At 66.8% G+C, this 17,800-nt stretch overlaps 1 protein-coding gene across 1 annotated transcript in view; it reads right to left on the bottom strand.

The window, feature by feature from the left end:
- KCNQ1 (potassium voltage-gated channel subfamily Q member 1) overlaps positions 1 to 17,800 on the bottom strand; it is a 317,397-nt gene that overhangs the window by 230,142 nt on the left and 69,455 nt on the right. Inside the window, 4 exon segments of the mRNA XM_053899318.1 lie at positions 6,536 to 6,676; positions 7,155 to 7,251; positions 7,694 to 7,772; positions 8,011 to 8,137. Coding sequence (XP_053755293.1) covers positions 6,536 to 6,676; positions 7,155 to 7,251; positions 7,694 to 7,772; positions 8,011 to 8,137 — 444 coding nt within the window.

The raw sequence follows: 17,800 nt of genomic DNA, 5'->3' as shown, positions 1-17,800 counted from the left end.
TCCACGCTCCGGGACTTGCACGCGGGCCGCGCACGCCTGGGCCTCGGCGTGGGTACCAGCGGGGCAGAGCCAGGGGCAAGCCTGACAGTCAGCTGGCAGGTACGGGGGCCGCCCCTCGGCTGCGGGCCGTCCTCCCCGGAAGGCCTGCGCCCCATGTGTGAGGCCTGGCCCACAGCTGCCTGCGCCGAGGGCCCGGGTGCTCGGAGCGAAGGCAGAGCTGGGGCTGCGGACGGGGTGAGGTCTGTCTGCTGGGGGAGAGGGTCTCCGGGGACCCTGCCCCACTAGCCCCCAGGGCCGTCCAGGCCGCCCCTGCCCTGTCCCCCCACGCCCGCACCCCGCAGGGCGGCCCCCTCGTGCCATTCCCTGGCCCTGCGCCGTCTGGGGTGCTGGGGCTCCTGGGGACCGGCCGGCCGGCGGAGATCAGGAGTGCCCGACCGGGCATCCCCCACCCCGGGGAGGGCACACGCCTCTCAGACCCCATCACAGACTTGCTTTGTCAAGTTAACGACGTCCTTCGGCTCTTGGAGGAAACGGCCCATCCCCACAGAGCTGTTTGTTTTTCCCAAATTCAGAGACACGGGCAGCTGCGGGAGGGTACTAACTGCCCAGCGCTTGCCACGCACCCCTGACCGGGGCGCGCCAGGGGCAGACGTGCACGCCCGGGCCCGCAAACGTGGGGGGACCCAGGATGACTGCTGGGGACAGGGCCGTGTGGCCCCGGGGACAGGCCTGTGGGGGCAGGGGACCGAGCTGTCCCCGGCCTCTGGAAGCCGCCGCGGGGGCGCGTGCTGGCCTCTGTGTCTCTGCTCACACGTGGAGATACCTGGAAGCTTCCCCTCACACACACTCCGCCCTGGTGCGGCAGGCCCTGTGGGCCCCCAGCGAGACGGGAGGGCCAGCCCAGAAACCCCCGATCTGCCGGGGAGGCGGGTGGCCCGCGGCCACCCCACGGGCCTTGCCCGCCGGAGACGTCATGGCTGTCCGTCCGCGAGCAGGCGTGAGGACCACGCTGGCGGGTACACTCAGGGGCTCGCACCGCTGGCCGACTGTGACAGTGTCGTGAGGTAGGGGCCATCTTACCGAGGGGGAGACTGAGGCCAAGAGGGCAGTCACGGTGCGCGAGGCCTCACCTCTGGTAAGTGACTGAGCGGGCACGTTCCCACGACCCCGGGAAGGCTGCAGAGCAAACCCCGGGCCAGACGCTGTGCCACCAGCCTGCCCCGAGGAGGCTGCAAGGACACGGCCGGGGTCGGGAGAGTCACAGACCGAGCGGGGGGCCGGGTGGATGGCGGGACACCTCGGGCAGCAGGCTTCTCGGGCGCTTGTCCTGAGGGTGCGCCCGGCACCAGCCCCTGTGGGGCCCCAGCCCGGCTGGCGGGAAGCGGTCGTGGAGGGGACAGACGCATGCGGGGGCCAGGCTTCCTTTCCGTGGGAAGGACTCAATAAACAAACCCAGACCCACGCAGATCAGAGCCTCTCAGTGAGCGTATCTTCCCCTTCGCGGAAACCCTGGCGCTCCGGGCCACAGACACATCTGCTGCCCTCCTGGGCTTGCAGCCCCCGCGGAGAGCCCCACGTCAGCCCTCGGAGCCACTCTGCGGCCCCTCCGTCTTATGGACGGGGAAACTGAGGACCGGACCAGTCACGTGCTCGCTGGCCCCGGACCCAGTTCATCGGTGCAGCTGAGGAGGCATCTGTGGACTTCGTGGCCCGCCCTCCTTGTCTCCACCACCAGGCCTGATGAAGGGCGTCATTCATTCCCGAGCCCCTTCCCTGCGGTGGGCCTGGCCCAGGGCCTGGGATGGGGATCAGAAGCGTGGGGGTCCTTGGGGTTCCGGGAGGCCAAAACACATGCACGGAAGGGGGCCATCCTGTGAGGAAGGTGCTGGAGGTGGGGAGCCGGTCAGGGGCGGAGCAGGACTCTCGAAGGCAGAAGGGCTAAGGGGTGTGACTGGGGCATCACGGCAGCCATGAACACCCTAGCGTGAGTTAGCTTGCTAAGGGTCTGTCGCAAGCGTCTGCCTTTGGGGAAAGCCCAGAGAACACGGGCTGGTGACAGGCCCCCACAATGTGCAGCCCGCCTCCGCTGCCTCCTCGCCGGGCGCCTGGGGCCCCAGGGGCCCCAGACCTCCCGTGTCCTCGCTGATTTGACTTCTCCCACAGTTTGTGGGCAGAGGCCCGCATTTTGTACCCAGTTTGCAGATGGGCTCACGGAGGTTGGGCGACCTGTACCAGGACGTACACGCGGTCAGCCGTGCAGCTGACATGCAGTTCCACGTGTGGCTCTGCCCCCCCCCCCCCCCCCGCTCCTGACCACGGCTTCCTGTCTCCTGAGGCTGACCACGTATCTCTCCCTGGGGCCGAAGCTGGAAAGCTCCTACCCTCACTGACATGAGCTGAACCCCCCCGCCCCAAGAAGAAATCGATCCCGTGTACCACCCTCACTGGGCCTACCAGGTCACGTGAGGACTCCTCCCCAGGGATCAGCCAGTGCACAGCGAGTACAAGAAGATGTGCTCACCCTGCACACTCCTACGCATCCTGCAAAACCCACTGTCCGGGTCCTTCCCTGGGGAAGGCTCCCAGAGCCCACCACGCTCACCCCTACCTGATGTCTAACGGGCACAAGTTTGTGCCTGGGGTCCTGCGGACCTCGCTTCCCAGCTGCACAGCACCCTCCGGCTTTGCGGAGAGCTCCAGCAGAGAACGAGGCCTGGAACGGCTGGGGTCTGAGTGCTGGGCTGGGGGCCCGACCTGCCACCCTGGGGGCCCAGGGCCTCGGTTTTTCCAGCTTCAGATGAGGTGCACGTGGACGTCTGGGGGGGTCCTGTCCTCACGCAGCCCCTTCCTCAGCCCCCAGACCCCTATGACCTCACACCACCAGGATGTAGGAGCCCTGGAGCCCGGACCCCTCTGGAGCCGCCAGCTGCCGAGACTGGCAAGGGTCGGGCTGAAACGCAGGGACGGGCTTCCAGCGTTTTTGCGCTAAATTCTAAATTTAGACGCGGGGGGTAAACAGAGCCCAGCAGCCTCCCGATTTTAGAGACCCCCGGGCGCTAAACAGAGGAGCCCGTGTTTGCAAAAACGGCTTTTCCCTCCACTCAAACTTTAACACAAACAAACGCATTTTGTTCCAAGGGCACAGAAAAAGGTCTTAAATCCTCCCCAAACACCTCAGCAGCCAGGCACGGGGCGCCACACCTGGGGGAACAGGGGGCTTGCACATCAGAGCCGGGTGTCCCCACCCGGCGTGGGGGCACGGCGGGGGGGGGGGGAGACACGCAGCCTTTGAGCTGCCACCCTCGCTGGACAACCTAGGGACTGGGGCTGGGGGAGGCGAGGGGACTTCTCGTGAAGTCTGGCCGGCACACGGCGGTCCCGGGCTGCGGAATAGCATCCCCCCAACATTCGTGTCCGCGAGACCCTAGGAAGGGGAGTGCCTTGGGAAACAGGACCTCTGTCGAGGTGGTCACGTTAGGATCCTGAGCTGAGATCGTCCTGCTTCATTCATCCAGGCAGGTCCCAAGCCAACGACAAGTGTCCTTACAAGAGGCAGGAGATGCAGCCACCAGCGTGGGGACGCCCGAACCCCCCGGAAACTAGCACGGGCAGGAAGGACCCTCCCCGAGAGCCTCCGCGGCGGGCGCAGCCCTGCCCAGGCTTTGATCTCGGACTTCTGGTCTCCAGACTGGGGGAGGACACGTTTCTCACGCTTTGAGCGCCCCGGTCTGCGGGACTTGGTTGCAGCCGCCCCGGGAGCCTGGTACAGCCACTGTCCTCGGGGCCACGGACGGAACCGCTCCACGGGCCCGTCTGCGCTTCGTTCGTACCACGGACACCGCTGGACCTCCATGCTGAGGACACCCGGGGCCGCCCCCGTGGCACCCACAGCACTTCTCCCACCCACCCGCCGGACTCCCGCGGCCCAGACGCCCCCTCACGGGCTCTGGCCCGCGACACGCTGAGAAGCGGGTCTGGCTTCTGGCCAGCCCCCGGCCCGGCCGTGGGGAGTGAGGCGGACCCGGTGTGGGGACCGGAACCCCCCCCCTCCCCGCCCCAGCACGGCCAGCAGCCTTCGCCCTCCCCCCTCCGCCCCCCCGGGGTGGCCCCTGGTGGCACCCCCTCCTCTGCCCGTCCCGGACGGGGCGCCTCGGGGCCGGGCCGGCGCCCCCCACCCCACCGGAGAGGCGAGCGGGGCCGGGCCTCGGGAGCGGGTCGGGAGCGACTGCCGGGCGCAGTCACAGGCCGCCACACTGGCTTCAAAGCCCCAGTCGGGGCCGGCCCCGTCTCGCTTTCCTTGAGCTCTGTTTGTCCGCGACGCGCCAGGAACACAGCCCATAACTCAAGGCTCGGGGGCCGCTCCCGCCCGGACAGCTGCAGGGGCAGCCGCGGCGATGAATGGGAGCCGTTTGCCCCGGAGCCCCGGGGGGCGGGGGGCCCGGGGCGGCCCAGAGGCGCAGGGCCCGGCGGGAACAATGGCCGGGCCAGGGCCCGCGGTGGCCGAGGCTGGGGCTGCAGCTGACGGCGAGGGCTGGGGCACCGGTGCCAAGCTGGGCACAAAGGGGCCGTTTTCCCGGCCGGCGGGCGGATGTTTGCACAGGTGTGGGAGTGGGGGCGCTGCTCCGCCGAGGGCGGGGGGCAGGGGAGCAGCCTCGGCGGCCCCGGGAAGGCGGGGAGGCCGGTGCCAAGGCTGGGCACCGCTTATCAGCTGGGCCCCGGGCGCTCACCCACACACCTCCTCCTGGCTCCGGACAGCCTGTGCCCGCACGGGCCCGGCACCGGGACCCACCGGGACCCGCCCCTCCCCGCCCCTCCCCGCCCCCAGACCTGCCGGGGCCCGCCTCGCCTGGGCCTACGGGGGCACGGGCGCACGGGCAGACGGAGGCCTGAACCCGGGCTTTCCTCAGCCCCGAGTCGGGTCCCTCGAGCGGCCTGGCACGCTGGAAGCTTCCAGAAAACACACAGACTCGCCCACATGGGGAGCCCCCTCTGTGTGCTTGGCCTCACGGGCGTGGAACACGGACACGGCAGGGGCATGTGTCCGCCCGGGGCGGGGGGGGGGGGGCCGCCGGGTGGCTTTCTGCCGCACCTGGACGGACTGGGATGGGCCTCCTTTCTGGAGGACGGCGGGGAGTCCCAGGGGAGAGCAAGGCCCGCTTTTTCCGGAAGGAAGAGGCTGGGGACAGACACGGCCAGGGCCGGGGACGGCCTGGCCCCGAGGCGTCACCACACCCCGTGAAGGCCGGGACCCTCTCCTCAGCCCCTCCCCAATCAGCCCGGACATCGGCCGCCCCACCCCCAGCTCCAAGGGGCTCCCCTCCCCACGCAGCCGCACTCAGCCTGAAGCAGGGGCCGGTACCCACCGTGGTCTCCCTGACCCCCCGCTCCTGGCCCCGTGGGAGGCCCTCCCGGGGCACTGGCTGCTCACACCCCAGAGTACTTTGAAGGAGGGAGCACCGTACCCCACGGAAAGCTGGGGAGTGTGGGGGCCCGGCCCGTGGCCCACGCCCCTGTCTCTCCCCACAGCACGTGTCCGCCCCGGGCCGCCTCGGGGCCTTGTGCGTGCTGATCCCGGGCCCGGGTCCACCTGCAGTCAAGTGCCTGGAACCCCCCTCCCCTCGAAGCCAGGCTGTGGGTGGAGGGTGTGGTCAGGGGCGCCCTTCATGCCCTGAACAGTCTCTCCACGGCCCACACGGCGAGGACGCGGCCAGGACTCAGGGCGCACGTGGCTGGCTGAGGCCTCACCTGGCTGTCCACAGCAATGACTGGTCCTCAGCAAGGCTGACCCGCCAGGCCTCCTGCCTGCCCCTGCAAGGCTGGCCCACCAGGGCCCTGGCCCCCTGCAAGGCTGACCCGTCAGGACCCCTGCCCGCACCCCGCCGCGTGGGGCCCTCTCCCTTATGACTGCCTCTCCTGCAGCCCAGGGAGCCGAGAGCTGCCCAGCCCAGCAGGGCCACTTATAGGTGGAACTGGGGCACCGGGCCCTGCCCTCAGTGCACCCAAGGAGCCCATCTCCACAGCCAGGAGAGCCTGGGGGCCCTGTGGGGAGGGAACCGGCACCTCTCCGGGCCGGGACCAGCTACGGCACCCGCAGGCAGGCCTGGTGCCCGGGCAGAACAGGGGACCACTTCTTTCTCGGGAGGTCCCCCCGCCCTCGTGTCACGGTGCTTGTTTGCCGTTTAACGTGGCGCTCCTTGGTGCAGGGATAGTCCTGGGGCCAGCGCAAACCCTCCCAGACGGCAGGGCACACGCCTGACCCCGCCCTCCCCCCCCACCAGGGTGAAGGGCAGCAGAGGGCCCGGCCTGGCTGGGGGCAGCGGCTCCCAGCCCCGGCACGTGCCCGGAGACGAAGGGTCGGCTGTGGGTACCCCCCTCGGAGCGAAGGCCCCCGCGCTGCAGGCTCCCGGCGCAAACCTTCCCGCGGGCACCCTTCCCCACGTTCGCGTGAGGAGCCCGTGGCCCGAGCCCGCAGTGCCCTCGGCCCCCGTGGTGGCTTCCCGCCCCTCCACTGCCCGGGACGCCTGTCTCTACTTACCACCCCCCACCACAGGGCATCCGCGTAGCTGCCAAACTCCACTTGACCCGACTCGTTCACGGCGTCCTTCTCGGCCAGGTACACGAAGTACGAGGAGAAGATGAGACCCAGGAAGCCGATGTACAAGGTGGTGATGAGCTCCTGGGGGCAGTGCGGGCACAGGGGTGCGGGTCAGCGGAGCACTCACGGCCGCCCAGGCCTCTGTGACCTTCCCGGCAGGCGGCACAGGCCGGGGGCCTGCCCGGTGCGAGCTCGGCCTGTCCCAGACGGTCCCACGTGGGTCCCGCGTGGTCCACATGCCCACGCGGGGCCCATCTCCACCCGTCTCCCCACTGGCCAGGGTCGGGCCCCGGCCGCCGCCTGGACAGACGGGCCGGCTTACACAGGCTCGCCGGCCGCCCGGCTCTGCCCCGAGACCCGTGGTGACGCGCCCGTCTTCGGTCGGGGGACTGTTCCCGCCTGCCGCTTTCAGATTCTCTCTCCACCCTGCACGTCTGCCCCTAGCTCTGCCCCCAGCCTCTTGTCCCCAGCTGGAAGGAACGCTGGCACATCGTCCGCCCGGCCGGCCAGGATGCGGGCACCACGGCCGGGACCCCCGCGCCCCAGCCAGACCACCCACCTGGCGATGGATGAAGACCACAGAACCCAGCAGCCTCCAGGTGCCTCCCTGGCGATCAACGTGCAGCATCCTCAGGATCTGGAGGAAGCGGATGCCCCTGCGAGGGAGACACCTCTGTGCCCCTGCCCCCGACTCACCAGCCCAGGCGCCTCGCAACAGCCCCGGGCCCCCGCTCGGCCCCTCAGAGCCTGGCTCTGGGTCTGCCCGCTCACCGCCGTGCCAGCCTCCCCGCCCCCCCCCCCACCAAGCACAGGGTCAGGGCTGGGTCGGGGGGGCCCCAGCTGGACCTGTCCACCTCCAAATCCCTTTGGTCCCCAGACCACCTTCTGGGCACGGCCCTGGGATCACCCCGGTTTACAGATGGGCAAACTGAGGCCCCCAGATGGGGGAGGTCACAGCCCCAGGCCCAGAGGTGCTCTCGCTGGCTCTCAAACCCGGGCGGCCAACCTCGCTGTGGCGCCTGAGCGCGTGCCCCCACCCAGCACGCTGCCCCGCGGCCCTCGCACCCCCAGCCGGGAGAGCTTGTGGCCCAGGTGTACCTGATGGCCGAGGTGGCGAACACCTGCCCTTTGGAGCCCACGCAGAGGACGACCATGGAGGCCAGGACCACGATGAGGTCTGGGGGGGGAAGGGCGGCGTGTCAACAGCCAGACCGCTGGCTCGGGGGAAGGGGCCTGGCGGTCAGGAGGACAGGGCCACTCGGACGGGAGAGCGGCCCTCTGTCTCAGGCACACGGGCCCACCCGGCCCACCTCCCAGCCCCGCTCCCAGGCTGCCGGGTCCCCCTTTCTGGGGAGGGTGCCAGCCCGCGCCCCGAAACCTCGCGCGAAGCTCCCCTGGGTGCAGGCACAACTCACCGATGATGGAGATGGGCTTCCGGGCAAAGCGCAGCCGCCCCCAGATGCCCACGTACTTGCTGCGGCAGCCTGCTGACCAGAGGCGGACCACGTACTCCGTCCCAAAGAACACCACCAGCACAATCTCCTGCGGGGCAGAGGGGCGTGAGCCGGGGCCTCCGCCCAGAGACCCCCAAGAGCGGCCGGCCTGGGTCCTGGCCTGGGTCTGGGGGGGGGGGCGGGAAGCACGCAGCCCACCGGGACGGGCCAGTGGCCCAAGGCCGGACCCACCCCCCCAGCAGACACCTGCTGCTCTTCAGACTGGGGCCCAGCCAGGCCACATCCACACCCGGGCTCAGCAACGGCTCAGGTCTCGCGTCCTCGCCTGGCCCTGAGGCACGTGACGACCTGGGCTCGCGTCCTCCAGCCGCACTCGTTTAAGCCACCGAGCCCCCAGAGCTCAGGCCGTGCATCCTGATTTGCGCGTCAGAGAGCATCCATCCTCGTGAGATGGTCCCTCGTTCACCTCACAGCCACCACGCCACCAAGGACACAGCATCCGGGGACACTTGTCAGCTCTGCCGGGGCCCGGGGGCCGGAGCGCCCCAGGGTAGGGGAGGGAGGTGGGTGGCAGGAGGAGGAGGAGGAGGGCAGAGGCCTCAAGGACACCTCTGGCGGAGCCGCTCCACGGCCAGGGCTCAGTCTGCAGTCAGCGTACCTCGAGGAGGGGACGCCGGGACCCCGAGGGCTAACACCCAGGCTACCGAGGACGGGTGATGGGCGGGTGGCTAGGCGGACAAGCGAAGAGAGACGGTATGAAAACCAAGTTCAAAGGGAAACAAACGACAATGTGGTGAAACGGACAGATGGATGAGGAGGGGCGGGAAATCCTGACGGATCCACAACTAGCGAGCAGACCGAACCGGTGAGCACAAGTCTCCCAACGAAGACAAGCCGTGGACCCGACGGCTTCGCTGGTGAAACCTACCAAACATCTGGAGAAGAAGTAACCCCGATCGTTCCCAAGTTTTTCCAAAACACCGAAGAGGGGAACACTTCCTGACTTGTCCTGCGAGGCCAGAATGAAGCCAGACAAAGACGCTACACGTGAGGCAAGAGGAGCCCAGATCGGCCTCCGTTGTGAGCAGCGGTGCAGAAACGCCCGAGAAAATACAAGCAGCCGGCTCAGTAGCCTGTCGGAAAGATCACACGCTGTGACCGAAGGGAACTGACGTCGGAAGGGGGGCCCGGCATACGGAGACCGATCAGTTACAACCCGTCACGTCAACAGAACGGGGTAAAAACGCACGACCTGAGTCGCTGCGAGAAAAGCATGTGACAGAATTGCCCACCTTTTCCTGTTAAAACCAGTGAAATCGGGAACGCAGGGATAGTGCCTGCACGTAACAAAAGCCACACCTGCAAACCCCACAGCACACACACTACATCGACGGGAGCTTTTCCTTCGCCGCATTCGACGCTGTGCTAAACGACGCAGCCAGAGCGGCTGGGCGCGGAAGAGAGACAAAAGCCATCGCAATCGGAAAGGACAAGCAAAACCATCTCTGCTCGCAGGGGATGTGAGCTGACGTGTGGAAAACTGCAAAGATCCCACACGCACACACAGCACGCCGGGTAGATCGCTGCAGAACTCAGCAAGGCGGGCGCGAGTCAAGAAGCGCGAAGCAACGGCCTTTCTGTGTCACTTGTACCGTTTCCACCAACCGCGAACGATCTTTGAAAGAAACGGCGAAAACAATTCCGTTTACGGGCGCATCAGAAGGAATCTGGTAGTTGTGAGTTAACAAAGGAGGCAAAAGCCGGGTGCGGCGAAACCTGAAAACATCATGCCAAGAAACGAAAGGAGGGAGGCACAGCCCCCGTCCTGGACCGCAGAGAAGCTGCCGGCACCAGAGTGATGTAGAGATTCAGCGTTGTCCCCCCAAGCCCTGATGGGGGCCATCTGTACGAGGGAATATCACTCAGCCTTATAGAGGAAGGAGGTTCCGACACCTGCCCCAGCAGGGATGGGCCCTGGGGTGGCCCAAAAACCTGCCCCTTGGAGCCCACGCGGAGGACGACCGTGGAGGCCAGGACCACGACGGGGCCTGGGGGGAAGGCGTGGCGTGTCCGCAGCCAGACCGCGGGCTCAGGGGAAGGAGTCGGACGAAGACGGCAATGCTGATCCTCCTGCCCCTGGAGTCCGGCCCTGGCAGGGGGCCTCACGGGGTGACAGGGCAGGTCCTAGTCCGTAGCGCGCCCCTGCCCTCCCCGCCACGAGGGGGTGGTTGGACACTGCCCCCAGTGTTGCGGGCAAGCTCAGTGGATACGGGGGGAAGCCTAGGAGAGTTTACCTCTTTCCTATTGCAAAAAAGTTGTGTTCATTACACTGAATCCTTCGGGGGGGGGGGGGGTCGTGCGTGCCCTGGAGGGGGCAGGGGGCGTGTGACCTCACGGGGGCAGTGGCCACGTGCACCGCCCATCCCCCGCTCCGCAGCCCCACAACCCAGGGCCTGCCCCGGCCGGCACTCGGTGTGGATCCACCGGGCGGACGAGAGACCGGGGCCGACAGCCCCCCGCTCGCAAGGCTCCGTCCTGTTCACGTGTCCCCCAAGAACCCGGCCCTGCCGGATCCCGGCAGGCGGGAGGAGCCCGTGATGGGCGAGGTCTGAATGCACCGCGGGCCTCCAGGGTTTGGCCGTCACCTCCGCGTTCCCCAAGTGGAGACACGGGCACCGGCATCTTTGTGGAGAAGGGGTCACCTGGCCACTAGGGGGTCCCCAAAAGAGCCGTCCTCGGGGCCTCCCTCCCCGCTCTGCCTGCACATCCACACACCATCCGGCTTATCAGTCATTCCATAGTTTTCGTTCTTGTTTTCGTGCATTTCTTATCATTTAAATCCCTTCCTCAGCTGTGCCCCGAGTAGACTCAAAGCACGAGAAACGTCTTCTGAAAGACCTCAAGATAAGTAACTATCAGGGATTGCTGATTGCTGAGACCCGAATCATCTTCGTCTCACTCGTGGGGAGAACCTGGTCCGGAGCAACCCCCGCTCTCCCAGGGCTGGCTGCCTGAGAACACGCACGCCCCCCTGGAGGGGTGAGGTGTAGGAATAATTTAAAACAATGCTAATCCTCAAATCCTGTTTGAGTTTGGAATGCAGCGCGAGGCCCGGCGGGCCGCATGGGGCGCTCACCGCGTGTAAGCGAGGCCCAGGCCCCGGGCGGGGCTGAGCTCGAGGTGCCATGCTGCCCGCACGCTGGGAGGGGATGGGGACGGGGCATGAGGCGGTGGGACGGATGTTTGCCTGGAGTGCTGGGTGGGGTGGCACTCAGGGTCAAGGCCACAGCCAGGCCCTCAGAGCTGGGTGCTGCGTGCTGGGGCTGCGGGGGGCTCGCCGTGGCTCAAGCACCCCACGGGCAGGCTGCCGGCCAGCCCGGCCCACTGCTCTCTCTTGAAGCCACCTGTCCACTGACCTGGGCTCCGGCGGGGGCTGTGGACCAGCAGGGGCCTTGGAATGTTTTCACAGGAGGGCTGGAGGCTGCGACTGGCCTTGACCGTCCACTTGCAGAGACCGGTGGCGGGGAGACTGCAGGAGGACTGACCTCTGTCATCCCGTGGTGTCACCCCTGATTCAGGTACGACGTCCCCCCGGACCACAGCAGGCTCATTAGTTCCGGGCTAAGGGAGGCCAGCTTCCAGCCCCAGTGGCCCAGACCCGGGAAGGGTGACCCCCCCACCCTGGCCACCCTCTGTGCCCTGAGTTTTCTCCACCCTGGCAGGAGCAGGCCCCAGACTCTTCTGTCTTTGTTTTCCAGGCCCTAAGCAAGCCCCAAAGGTGAACTAAAGGGCGCCCAGAGCCTGCCAACAGCTGTCACCTGCCCCCAGGCTCACTGCTCAAGCCTCTGCTGTCGCTCCCCACTTTCCATACCAGAGGGTCGGGGTCTGTGGCCCCCTTCCCAGGGCCCCACCCCCCTACCCTATCCTGAGAGCCTCCCATTGGCCCGCGGCAGGCCCACACCCCGGGTGCTCCCCTCCCCCCAGCTCCCCACTCTGGGTCCTTACCCTTCCTCGGTCCGGCTCAATACCCCCCACCTCCTGGGAGCCACACCCACCACCCCTGTGGAAGCCACGTGGCTCCCCCACCGATAGCACAGCCAGCCCAGGGGCCCTCTCGGCCAGCTCCACGTGGTGCCTGTGTGACCCCAGGTGTGCAGCAGGTCAAGGATACAGGCCGGGAGGCCGGGACGCTGAGGGAGTGCGGCCCTGAGCTCTGCCCTGCAGATACAAGGACAGAGGCTGTCCTCCGAGAGGAGCTCTCGGAGACCACAGTCAAACCAGAGGGACGGGGGGACCCCCCCCACCCCGGCCGGTGTCAGCTTCATGGCCGAGGGGCCGGTGGGCCAGGGCGGGTGCTGAGACCAGAGGACAGACCCAAGCATTTGCCACCTGCCAAAAGCTGAGACACGGACCTCACGGGTCCAAGCGTCCAACTAGCCCCCCACCCTGACCCGCGTCATTCCGCGAGTTTCGGGCCGGAGTTGGGCCCTGCCTGTGGGTCTCCCCGGTGCTGGGTGTTAGGGGTGGCTCTCAGCGGTCTTACTGGTGTGATCCAGCATCATCCTACAAACAAGTCCTAACAAAGAACCCAATTGGAAAATAGGTGAGGAATTTGAGCAAACATTTCTCTAGAGAAGACGTGACGGCCAACAGACACCCAGAAGGGTGCTCGCCATCAGGGCGACGCGGATCGGAACCGCGGTGAGATAGCGCCGCGCGCCTGTCACGAAGGCTCGAGTAAAAAAAGATAAGAAACCACAAGCGTTGGCGAGGACGTGGAGAAAGGGAGCCCTCGTGCGCCGCTGGAGGGAACGCAACCTGGTGTGGCCCCCACGGACGGAGCCCAGGTGGAGGTGCCTCGCAAAGTGAAAGTTCCCGTAAGACCCAGGAACTCCACTCCTGGGGATTTATCCAGGGAAAATGAAGACGCTCATTCAAAGAGATACCTGCACCCCCACGTTCACCGCAGCGTTACTGACGACAGCCAAGGCAGGGCGGCGGCCGGAGGCTGCCCACGGAAGAAGGAAACCCTGCCGTCCACAGAGACAGCTGGATCTCAAGGGCACCACGGCAAACGGCAAATGCCCTGAGATTTCACTCGTGTGGAAACCGCACGTACACGCGAAACCAAGCTTGTGGGTTCGGAGAACAGACTGACGGTCGATGGGGGGTGGGGCGCAGTGAGAAATGAGTGAACTGCTTTGCTGTTTCAAATAAATTGAAATAAAACAAATTTCTTTTAATGTCTATTTGTTTTTGAGGGAGAGAGAGAGAGAGACAGCACGCGAGCAGGGGAGGGACAGAGAGGAAGAGGGAGACACAGAATCCCAAGCAGGCTCCGGGCTCCCAGCTGTCGGCACAGGGCCCGACGCGGGGCTGGAACTCAGGAACCGTGAGATCGTGACCTGAGCCGAAGTCGGACGCTCAACCGACAGAGCCACCCGGGCGCCCCTGGGTTTTTTCTTAAAAAAGAAAGTGGCACGGGGGGCGCCGGGGCTGGGGGTCTGTGCTTCACGGGGACGGAGTTTCTATTTGGGAAGACGGAAAGTTCTGGAGACGGAGGGTGGGGACGGCTGCCTAACAGCATGAACGTGCTCAGCGCCCAGAGCTCTGCGTGCACCTCGACACAGATACGATAAAGTGCATGGCACGCGTATTTCACCACGATTTTATGAAAAGAAAGATGAGTGGACGCCAGGGGCCGGAGGAGGGAGGAGTGGGGAGCGGCTGCCCCCGGTGAGGGGCTTTCCTCCGGGGGAACAGGAGAGTTCTGGAACTACACGGGCGTGGTGGTTGCACAACTCCGTGAATGCACTGAATGCCACTGACTGCGCCCTTGGAAATGGCGAACGCGGTGCTCTGTGCGCTCGACCACAACAGACACACCACGGGCCCCGCAGCGGGCCTTCAGGGCGGCCCCACAGGGTGGAAAGACGGGCCCCGAACGTCACCCCCCTTGGGGCTGGGAGAGTCACTGCGTGGTCGGCCTGGGGCACAAGCTCCCGTCTTCACGGACCCGCTGCTAGCCCGGTGTCAGGGGAACTCACGGAACGATGCCAGGCACCCCGCCGGGTCCCCTTCTGCGGGGACAGCAGAGGAGGCAGCGTGCAAAGGGTCCACCTGGGGAGGGGGGGGTGGCAGTGAGCGCGGGGTCTCTGAACGCTCCCTCGCCCCGTTTCATCGCGGTGTTGACAGGGGACGTGGGGCCCTGCACAAGCTCGGGGTCCCTCCCCGGGAGGCTCTGGGCCCTGCCTCGGACGCCCCACGCATGGCACGGGCTCGCGGCCCCCGGGACCTGGCCGTGAGGTCCTCGCCTGAAATCCTGCCATTTTGCTGACAGACACCCCGGCCCTCCCCTGCCCTCGCTGTTTTGGGGGAACTGTTGTGACAGCAGTTCTGCAAATCCCAAGAGTGGAGATAAAGGTTCAGAAAAGCAGGGGCTTATCTGGTTTCTCCCGCTGCGAGTGCACACGGGGAAAAGGTTGGCGGTTACTCAAGCGTTTCGTAACCGTGTAGAACGACGAGAAGGATGGAGGTCGCTGGGGGCTTATCTGTCGTTCCTTCTTTATCAGCTACTGCATCCTCATCAGCGGGAAGATCGTCTAAGGCCCCGCGTGTTTTGAGGCTCAGTGCTGCTGGCATCGCATGACTTAGGAGCGCTGGGAACGTCCCCGCCACGAACCACTCACATGTGACAGAGAGCAAGACGGCCTGAAGGTTAAACCCGCTTAGATTAGCCGGCCTCACATCCCGACTCTTGGGACGGAAAATATTTCTTCTTTTGCTAAACAGAAAGGCGGCCTCCCAGGTCCTTATCCTTGTGATTCCTGCGGTCTCTGATGTGACTGTTCCATTATCTCGATGATGAAAAATTTCGGAGAGAGATAGAGACGGAACCACAAAGGATTAAGCACCGGGGACCGTGGGGTGCAGGGGCCCGCGGGTTGTCAGGTGAGAAATGACAAAGAGCAGGAATTAGGGTCAAGGACGAATAGCACAGCTGCCTCCCCGGTGGCCCTGTGGGCGCTGGATGTGGCCCACTGGGGATACAGCCCCGGGGTGGGGGTGGGGGCCGCTCTGCAGGAGCTCCTGCCCCCCCCGCCTCCCGCCCCGCACCGAGGGCCGCCACAGGGGGCAGGATGCCTGTGCTTCCCGGGGTCAACGGGATTTCGCCGGCGGAGAAGGGGTCCCGGAGACCTGGAACGGGGTGGGGGGGGGACACGGGGACCCGACCAGGCCACCCATCAGGGCGGGGGCCGTGGGCAACCAGCGTCAGGGTCTTCCTCTCCTCCCACGAGCCGGGAGGCGTCCCCACGGCGGGGGGGGGGGGGGGGCTGTGGTCCCTACAGCACAGGGGCCAGCCCAGCTGTTCTGACTCCAAGCGGGACCCCACGAGCCGCAGGGGGAGCTGGCCTGCGCATTCCCGGGACAGTCAGCTGGCTGCAGAGTACAGAGCAGGCGTGCAGGCCACTCAAAGCACCCTTTGTTCAGGAGCTGCCCGTGGCCAGCTGCTCCCAGCCGCGCGCCCGCGGTGAGGGCTCTGGGGCCTCCCGGTGACATGTGCTGGGCACAGCTGGGGCCCTCAGCACACACTTGCGCCCACCAGCCCCACCCGCGCCCGCCAGCGCTGCCCCACCTCGGCCCGTGCTGGGGCGGGGGCCCGTGTGCCTGGACCCCTTTGCTCCCCGGTCCACACAGCCTGTGGGCCAGGCCCCGGGTCAGCCACTGGGGGTACAGGGAAGGGGCCCTGCTGCTCGAGGGGAGCCCTGCGCCGGGACAGAGGCCACTGAGGGCCCTTCTCCCCCACAGGACGGCAGGATACGGCATCCCCAACACGCAGGCGGTGACCCCGGTGGGCCCCACAACCGTGCCAACGTCCGAGTGTCCTCGTCTGTAAAGTGGGGGTCCTGGGGTGCCTACTTCCCAGGGCTGTGGGGAGGGCTGACGTTAGACAGGCCGCTTGGGCCTGTGGAGATGCCATGGAAAGACCCAGAAGACAGGGTGGCACTGAAGGGCCTCAAGACAGAAGTGACCTCCCAGGGGCAGGCAAGCAGGTGGGAGGGGGGCTCGGCACAGAGGCGTGCAGAACCCTGACCCGGTCTGGGGCTCGCACGCCGCCCCTGGAGGCCCGAGTCCACCCCGGATCCGTGTCGGAACCCCCACTCTGCCCGCAGCACAGAGGGCCCCTCCTGATCTGACCCCTGACCCTGTGTGATGCACCCCAAGCCTTTGACGCCTCCACCTGGACCTCACCTGTGTCTCCCTGGCCCGACCTCCCTCCTGCCGAGGCAGTGGGACTCATCCCAGCCCAGGGGACCCCTCCCCACCTCCTCAGCTGTCTCCCGAGCTGGGGGTCTGTCTTCACATTGGAAGCACGGTCCACACCGAGCCCCAGCAGGGCGCCCACCTGGTGCTCTAAGGGCCACATGGGAAACTCTAGGTGGGGGACATGCCTGCTTCTTCCCCCACGCCCCGTCACCCGGGGTGGGTGCTGCATTCCGGGGGGGCTGGGGGACCCAGGAAGACCCAGTGTCCCCAGGCCAGACAATACTTCCCTGTTGTTGGGACATGGACCCCCACCTCCCCCCCAACATGGGTCTGGGACCCACCTGCCTGAAGTCACCGGTGGTTTGGGGCCCCACAGCCTCTCCCCAATAGGCTAGCCACACTGAATTCCCAGGAGGGCCCCGCGAGCCATCAGACAGCAGCCCCCCGCCTGGAGGCCGACGGCCTGGATGGGCCTTGGGTGCTGCCCCACCCCTTAAACACAGTCACGGGTTTGGGGCGACTCAGGAGGCACCGGTCCGCATTCTCCTGAGAGGCAGCCCTACCTGCCAGCTGTCTGGGGTGGCCATTTTGCAGGCCAAGCAGGCCAGGCCATGAGCCTCGATCCATCACCATGGGGACGGATATTCCCATCTACCCAGCAGCCGGGCCCTGCAAGTGGGCAACAGCTGCCGTCCGGTCCCCTGGCCTGGTGAGGGGCCGCGGTCGCTGCCCGAGCAGGCCGCTCGAGGGAGGCCCGCCGTCCAGGCTGCTGGGGGGCTGGCTGCCTCCCTCACCCCTGTCCCACACCCCAGCAGGCGCCTGGGGGTGCGGCGAGGCTCCAGGGCTCCCCCCCACTCCTGACGCCCTGGCTGGGGTCAGTCCCCGGGGCTCACCTTGTGCCACCCCCCACCCCAACCCCGGCCTCACGGGAGCCACGATCAGACCTGCCAGTACAGCTTTGCAGGCTCAGTGGCCAATGGGGCGAGGCACAGATGTCCCGACTCTCCACGCGTGGGCTTCCCGGGAAACCCCTCTGCGGGGCCAGACGGGCTTTTAGGGAGCAAGGAAAGCGGAGGACAGCTTTTGAGCAATCGTCCCTGCGGCCAACAGCTCACTGCCCACCCGGAGGAGCCTCAGTGGCTCCAGTCAGGCGTCCAGCCCGGCCCCCTCCTCTGTAGCACCTGCAGACTCCAGGGCCCGGGCCCCACGGCTGTGTGTGTATCCAGGGGGCGCAGAGGGTAAAAGCAAGACCAGCAACTCGACCACACCCACGGCCGTGGCGCATCCTCAGGCCCGTAATCCTCGGATCCCAGGCCTCCTAGCTCAGCCTTGAGAGAACCCCCCCCCCCCCGCCGGAGGGGAAGAATGACTCTCTCTGCCACAGTCACTTTGCACGTGTTACCAGTGCCAGGACCCAGCTTCCCGCACCAGACAGCGTGCCTGCACCGCAGGGCACGTCAGCACGGCCCGCCTCCTCCCCACC

This window comes from Panthera pardus, unplaced genomic scaffold (genome assembly GCF_024362965.1).
Source record: "Panthera pardus isolate Hobbes unplaced genomic scaffold, ASM2436296v1 HiC_scaffold_12, whole genome shotgun sequence".
Lineage (NCBI taxonomy): Eukaryota > Metazoa > Chordata > Mammalia > Carnivora > Felidae > Panthera > Panthera pardus.
This window is presented reverse-complemented; position numbering and strand designations above follow the sequence as displayed.